Source organism: Orycteropus afer, unplaced genomic scaffold, assembly GCF_000298275.1.
Source record: "Orycteropus afer afer isolate SDZICR_OR568_19922 unplaced genomic scaffold, OryAfe1.0 scaffold00001, whole genome shotgun sequence".
In the NCBI taxonomy this organism is placed as follows: domain Eukaryota; kingdom Metazoa; phylum Chordata; class Mammalia; order Tubulidentata; family Orycteropodidae; genus Orycteropus; species Orycteropus afer.
In genome coordinates this window covers 14,334,986-14,342,957 of record NW_006921588.1, presented here as the reverse complement: position 1 = coordinate 14,342,957, position 7,972 = coordinate 14,334,986, and the positions used below count along the sequence as shown (strand labels likewise).

Here is a 7,972-nt window from a genome sequence, read left to right as displayed (position 1 = left end):
GGATAAGCAAAGCACTACTGAAGAAGAAAAACAAAATTGGAGGTCTCACATTGCTGGATCTCAAAACCTACTATATAGCCACAGTAGTCAAAACTGCCTGGTATTGGTTCAATGACAGATACATAGATCAGTGGAATAGAATTGAGAACCCAGAAATACATCCATCGACCCATGGTCAGCTGATTTTTAACAAAGGCCCAAAATCCATTAAATGGGGAAGAGAATGTTGAAAAAAAAAAAGTCCCTGAGCTCTAACTATGGAAGTTGTTATGTTGGTGAATGTCTTGGTATGTATGCTTTTACCACAATAAAAATTTTAAAAAAAAAAAGACCCCAGGTTTAAAAACCCTATGTAGTTCAGTTTTACTCCTACACACATGGAGTTATCATTAGTCAGAATTGACTTGATGGCAACAAGGGTATGAGTAGAGCAGTTTTAGACATCCATAATTTTATGAAATAAAACAAAATACAATTTTCTTATCAATCCATTCATTCATGATTAAAATATAACAAATTTATGTTAACATGAAAAAAGACTGAATAAAGAAATGGAAAGGAAAACAAGTCAAGATTAAAAATCAATAGAGGAAAATCCAAAAGGAAAAGAAAATCTGGACATTTAATTAAATCAGAAAATTTAGGTTAAATATTTACTGACTACCTTCTACCCCATTAAGCAAAAATATTTATTTTCTACTTTTCCTCTTGTACTGAATTATCAATTATACTTTCTCCATCATAGCTCCATAGCCACTGTCCAAATTCAGGCTCTCATCAGGTCTCCACTAGCCTACAGCAGAAATTTTTCTTTTGTCTCTCTGCTTCCTCTTTTGGCCCCCATCATTGCACTGTCCACACTGAGCCTGAATGATTTTTCTGAGTAGCAAATGTGACATATATAAAAATCTCTTCTTTCATAAGGCCCTCCACAGATTGCTTACAGCACACCACCACCCCAGGGATAAAGAATCATTCTCTTCACTGTGTTCACTCTGAGCTTTGCACATACTCTTTATAAGGCCTATCACACTGAACTACAAGAAATGTTTCCTCTCCTCTACATAATGATTTTCTTGAGAAGATATGACCATGATACACCATCTGATCTGCAGCCTACACGACTATGAGACCAGAAGAAATAGATGGTGCTCAGCTGCTACTGTCAACCACTTGGAAGAGGATCTTTGTAGGAGATCCTGGATAGACAGGGAGAACAATGTGGAACAAAACTCAAAATCATTTTGGGGAAAAAAAAAGCAGGGAACAGGTTTGCTGGCTTGAGGGAGCCTAGTGGAACCACTGAGATTATGGCCCCTAGCTGCCCTTCAGGTCTGGAACTGAATATACACCTGTGGCTTCCAGCCAAACAATAAAGAGGCATATCAGTTGAGCGTTTACCTGAGGTAGATACACTCCTTGGAGAGAACAAGCATGAGAGAAAGAAGGGCTGCTCAGGCACAGGGAGACAGCTCAGGGGGTAGGAGTACAAGGAGACAAGAACACAGGGAAGAGGTAACTATCGGGAGGAAGTGGGAGGGGAGATGTTGATTGTGCTAAATTGTGGTCAGTGTCATGAGACAAAGTATATGTGAACTGCTATATGGAAAGGGTATTTGCTCTGTAAATTTTCACCCAAATCACAATTAAAAAAAAAAAAAAAAGATATGACCATGATTTATTTATATTTGTATTTTTACCACTTGGCACATGATTATATTTCATAAGTGTTTATTTATTTATTTATTTTACCAGTTACTAGAAAGAAGGAAGAACAAAAGGGGAGTAATATGAAATGAGATAGCTTTACCTGTACAAGTTCATTGAGGACAACAGCATCAAAGCCAGAAAGGTACTGCACATAATACCTCTGCATTACAGGTCCATATTTCCTTACATGTGCTCTAAGCTCTTCCATGTAAAATATTAATTCAGCAATGTGCCTTATTTAAAAAATTTTAAAATAAGATTGGAAAAATAAAGTCAATGTTATCAAAGAAAATATGAAACATCCTTGGTATTATTCTAGAAGCTGTTTTCTTAGAAAAGACATTATTAAATATTTAATATCAGTTATTTTTTTTTTAAATGTTATTTGAATAAGAAAATAATGGGATGCAAAATAGGCAAATAAAAGCTAAGACTGAAAATCAATAGAGGAAAATTCACAATGAAAATAAATTAGGATATCTCATAAAAATATCATTAAAAAAACACAAATGAAAGAAGACTAGAAAGAAGTAAGATTCTTCTGCATGCTCGGTTTTTCTACTTCAATTACCTAAGTCATATCGAGGAACTGAGAACTAAAATGAAGGACATTTCAAATGATACGCTAGGTTCCAAATCTACTTCTATAGGAATTCTTATTTCTTGTTTTGTGCAGTGAAACACTCTGAAAAATTAATTCCATAGGAAATATTACTGACTACAGTCAAAGAAAACAAACAATATGGTCACCACCTAGGATGCTGAAAAAATATTAAAAGCCTTTATTTTAAGCTAAAGTTCACTTCGCATTCTAAAAATATGTAGTATAAATATATAAATAGTCCTGGTATGCCACATCTGAAAAGCCGTAAGAAAAGTTTTTCAAAATAATTTTACTACATCCACAAATTCCACAGCCCAGAAATCAGTATATATAAAAATATCTTTTTAATGTTGTTAACTTACTTATCTATAAAGTCATCTGCACTCTTCTTTGGCATGTTATCTGCATGACGAAGTAGCCAGATAATTTCATCACGGGCAAAGGATAATGCCATAAAAACAAAAAGTGCCTAATTTAAAAAAAAGTAACACTGTTTTAATCTCATGCAAAGATTTAAAATAAAACCTATTCAGAACCTTTCTCTAAGTGAAAAGTAACTGACAAGAAGTCATAATATTAAAAGTTTAAAAGAGAAGACTAGCATGAACTCTTACACCAATAAGATGAGAAAAACTTCAGTGGAGATGAATTAGAAGTTGTTGCCGAGCAAACGACTGAATTATAAAAGTTACTGAAGGTAAGAAAATAATCAGGTGAACACTCTAGGGTATGTAGGTAAGATGAAAGAGAAGAACTTGGAGGTATGCATGAAGGAGAACATAAAGAAGTGAGGTATTTGCATGAGTGTCATGTTACCAAATTCACTATCAGCTAAATTATATTTCTAATTCCTTCATGTAGTCCCTGACTCAAATTTTCGTAATCTCACATAGGGAAAAGAACAAAAGAAAAATTTTCAAATTAATATGGCACACCTGTAGTTAAAATAATAAACAAATTACCTTGGGACCTAGCAAGCCAGGTTGATCAGAGAGGACAGTAGCCAACTCTTTCAGTGCAGATCTTAAAAACTTGCGTCTTTCTCTGTGCATTGAACCACTGTAGAAAAAAAACACCATTACAGTTTGCCTGTTTCTGAAATTCCCATTAGACATTAAAGTAACAGAGCATTTCAAGGTCATCTTCCACAGATTTTTAGGAAGTAGAAGCCCCTACAAAATTTCATCTTCTATGTATATGCCATGAAGTAATTTTCCAATCTTGTGTTCACCCTTGCCATTTAGTAACCATGTTTATTCTGTTTTACTCCACTTTCCAAAATCCTACCCTACCTTCAAGACCAACCCTTCATACCCAGCTGAATACCCAGCTATCACTTTTTACACAGTCTAAGTTACTTCCTCAGACTTGTAAGGGATGAGCCTCGGGGCCACTGGGCCTCTTCTGGGGAATGTTGTGTGTGTCTCATGTCCATTTGTTGGCCAGTATATGCCCATGTTAAAGCGGCAATAGTGCCACATGACCCAGGGGTGTTCCAGAAACTGACCTGAGATGGGCATTTCCCTCTTTTTTGTTCAGAGATTACTAAGACACTTGCCTGCTAACCAGACGGCTGGCGGTTCAAACCCACCAGCCACTCCTCGGAAGGAAGGTTGGGCAATCCTACTTCCGTAGTGATACTGCCTCGGAAACCCAAGGAGGGGTCGCTATGAGTCGGGGCCGACTCGACGGCACATGACAACAACAACAACAACAACAACATGACAACAACATAGCTTAGTGCTTTATAAACCAAACTGGGAAATCTTTGAAGATAAGCAATTTCCTACATATACAATTCTGTCACCCCACACAGGCATTAAAAATTATAACTTAATGACTAAATAACAGCTATATTCAATACAGACACTGAGATGAGAGCTACCTGGGCTCTTGTTCAATACCAGAAAGATGGGGGAAAGGTAATTATAATTATTCACATATTAGGTATTTTAAAAATAAAAGGCTGTAATTAGGAAAAAGTTATGTCCAAATATTAACAAAGAAAGGAAAATGAAATGTTCTAGGTACTTCAACTCCTCATATTATGCAAAATACCTATCACTCCATGAAATTTTTAGAATTTAGGAAGGTGTATAAAATAGCCACGTATCTATGAAACATGTGCTAAAACCCCAAGCACAAGGAATATACAACACCAAAAAGGTAACTCTCACATAGATTAGTTTCAGAAGGCAAATTAAAATCCAACCTCTCCCATTTTCTACCTATGTGATCTGAGGTTCTACCTCTTTCAGTTTCAGCTCCTCATCTACTAAACAGGGATGGTGGCACCTACCTCAAAAGATACATACTTCTTTCATAAGGTCTAGTATATAGTACTTCTATAATATATTAAAGTGAAGTCAAGCTCATTTTATTTTACAATAATAAAGTCACCTGGTATTATTTCTTAGAAAAAAATGGGTAAATGTTATTTTGACTATTATACTTCACAAGGCTGTTTGTAGTGTGTTAATATAATGAGAAAGTTGTCTATAATGTACTTATGCCTGCCTGGCACGTGATAATAAGTTATAGGAATTACTACTGCTTACTGTTTATGATTATTCTACATAATAAATAGCATAAAGGGAAGAAAACTGTCTTGCTTCTTGAAGATCATTATAAAAGATAGGTATGGTACCACATACATCCCTATAAAGTCCATCCCATGAAATGATGATGATGTTTATTTTTGAAAGTGAATAGATTTCTAACTCACTCCAAAGTAGGTCATTTGTATTAGAAAATAATTTTTTAATACTAAAAGCGAAAGTACTTCATTTAGTGAAAAAAAAAAAAAAATTCATGGAAAATGATATAGAGCACAGATAGTAATGAATAAATAAAGTTTAAATTCCCAGTATCTATTCTATAGCTCAAACTTAAATTTTGAAAATTCTTATAGTTTTATATTCTCACCTTTGGCAATGATGCTTGTCTTCTCTGCCTTACAGAAACACTACCAAGTTGTTCAAAGATCTTAAGTATACTAGTTTCCAATTTAAGTTATCCATATATTTACTAATATGTGAAACTAAAATTTGGGAAAGGGATTGAGGTTACCATATTTACAAAAGTAAGTACTATTTGGCTCAAAAACAATAAAATATATATATATTTTAAAGTAAATACTATTTGGGAGAGTGTATAAATATGTCAATTTTGTTAACTAGTTAAAAAAATCGGCAAAACCTGTATAATACTGGGATGGGAACAGAGTGGCAGTCACAGATTTAAATGATAACTAAAGTCCTTTGGGGAGCTCTGGTGGTGTACTGCCTAAGGCATTTGACTGCTAACCAGAAGGCTGGTGGTTCAAACCCACCAGCCACTCCTCAGAAGGAAGACTGAGCAATCGATTTCCATAGTGATACCACCTCAGAAACCCAAGGAGGGGTTGATATGAGTCAAATCAACTCAATGGCAATGAGTTTGGATTCCCCCATCCAGAAAGTCCTTTGCATGGTACTTATTTAGAGAATTTTAGCGACACTTCAAAAATAAAACTTCACAACTCTCTTTATTAATTCTAAGATTACAAGTATTGAGGTCATACACCTATTACTTCTCATTGATTGGAAGTCTCTGCCTTCTACTTCATCTTGCACACCAGTCCATACTCATTTCAACAAGATAATGCTTTAAGGAATTCTTCATTAAAAGTATGACAGACAAAATAACAGAATGACTTACGCATGTGACACAGCTGCCTCCTTGCATTCTCTTATGTCATTTATGCGTTTATTATAGCTATGTGGAAAAAAAAAAAAAAAAGAACTGTTAATCTTAATTTGATCACTAAGCCAAATACTACAAGTTAATAGAAAATAACTTCTCAACATCATCAATATCAACAAGAAAAACTGGTCCTCAATCTTGAAATACAGGGAAGATATGTACTCCTATCCCTTCTTAGCATCTTAGGTGTTCAGACAATCCTTCCTATAAAAATAAATCTCACATTATACTAAATTAACAATAAATATAAACTTCATAAATTAGATTTTTATTCTATTAAATATTATCTCTTTAAGCCTAAGAGAGACATTAAAATTATACTTCAGATGTAATTTCCAAAAATCTAAAGTGCTGACAAAGCTATCACTTCTGACTTTTTATCAAGGCTATCTCATAAGCATAAAAAAATTTCTGAAAGGACATGTATCAATGATTAACACTGGCAACCTATTTGGGTATGGGATATGGTGGTGGAAAATCTGGGGAAGGGAAGCATTCACTTACTTTAAATCATCTTAAGGGATAAAATTGTGGGTGAGTTTTACCCTCCATTTTGCCATTTATTTTTCCAATTAAACATTTAATTAAAAGAAACAGAAGAATCATCTTAAAAATCAATCATTTCACCGAAAGGTGCCATCTGAAAAATAAAGGCTAATGAGTATGTGTTAATTTCACTAATACTAGACACAAATCTCGTCTGTTAGTTCATTGTACTGTAGTGGCTTATGTGTTGCTGTAAGGCTGGAGGCTATACCATCAGTATTTCAAATACCTGCAGGGTCACTCACAGTGGACAGGTTTCAGTGGACCTTCCAGACTAACACAGATTGGGAAGAAAGATGGGGCCATCCACTTCTGAAAAAATTGGCCAGTAAAAATCTTATGAGTAGCAGTGAAACATATTACTGGAAAACTTTTACAAATAGCCCCAAAACACTGATACAGTGCTGGAAGATGAGCTACTAAGGTCAGTAGGCACTCAAAATACAACTGGGGAAGAGCTGCCCTCCTCAAAGTGAAGTGGACCTTAATGACGTGGATGGAATAAAGCTTTAGGGATCTTCATTTGCTGACGGGGCAAAATCAAAATGGGAAAACACAGTGGCAAACACCATTAATAAAAAGAACATGGACTGTATGAAGTATGAATCTAGGAAAATTAGAAGTTGCTCACAATGAAATGGAATGCATAAAGACCAATATCCTAGGCAAGCCAAACTCACTGCCATTGAGTCAAACCCGACTCACAGTGACCCCTCCTTGGGCTTCCAAGGCAGTATCACTACGGAAGTAGATTGCCCAACCTTCCTTCCGAGGAATGGCTGGTGGGTTTGAACCGCCAGCCTTCTGGTTAGCAGTCAATTGCCTTAGGCACTATGCTACCAGAGCTCCTATCCTGGGCATTAGTGAGCTGAAATGGACTTGTCTGGCTACTTTGAATCAGCTAATCATATGGTCCACTATGCCGAAACTGACAAATTGAAGAGGAATAGCGAAAGAATTCATCATCAAAAAGGTTTCAAGTCTGTCCTGAAGTACAATGCTGTCAGTGATAGGATAATATCCACATGCCTACAAGGAAAACCATTCAACACTACTATCATTCAAATTGAAACACCAACTACTAAAGCTAAAGATGAAGAAATTGAAGATTTTTACCAAATTCTGCAGTCTGAAACTGACCAAACATGCAATCAAGATGTATTGATTATTACCAGTGATTGGAATACAAAAGTTGGAAACAAAGAAGAGTCATCAATAGTTAGAAAATATGGCCTTGGTGACAGAAATGACACCAGAGATTGCATGATAGAATTTTGCTAGACCAACAACTTATTCATTGCAAATACCTTTTTTCAACACCATAAACAGTGGCAATACACATGGACCTCACCAGATGAAATACAAAGG

At 35.4% G+C, this 7,972-nt stretch overlaps 1 protein-coding gene across 1 annotated transcript in view; it reads right to left on the bottom strand.

Moving 5' to 3' along the window:
- The window catches only part of NCKAP1 (NCK associated protein 1), a 141,155-nt gene that overhangs the window by 67,151 nt on the left and 66,032 nt on the right, over positions 1 to 7,972 (bottom strand). Inside the window, exons 11-14 of the mRNA XM_007934903.2 lie at positions 6,014 to 6,070; positions 3,277 to 3,373; positions 2,677 to 2,783; positions 1,811 to 1,943 (exon numbers count right to left, since the gene is read on the bottom strand). Coding sequence (XP_007933094.1) covers positions 1,811 to 1,943; positions 2,677 to 2,783; positions 3,277 to 3,373; positions 6,014 to 6,070 — 394 coding nt within the window. The remainder of the gene's footprint in view (positions 1 to 1,810; positions 1,944 to 2,676; positions 2,784 to 3,276; positions 3,374 to 6,013; positions 6,071 to 7,972) is intronic.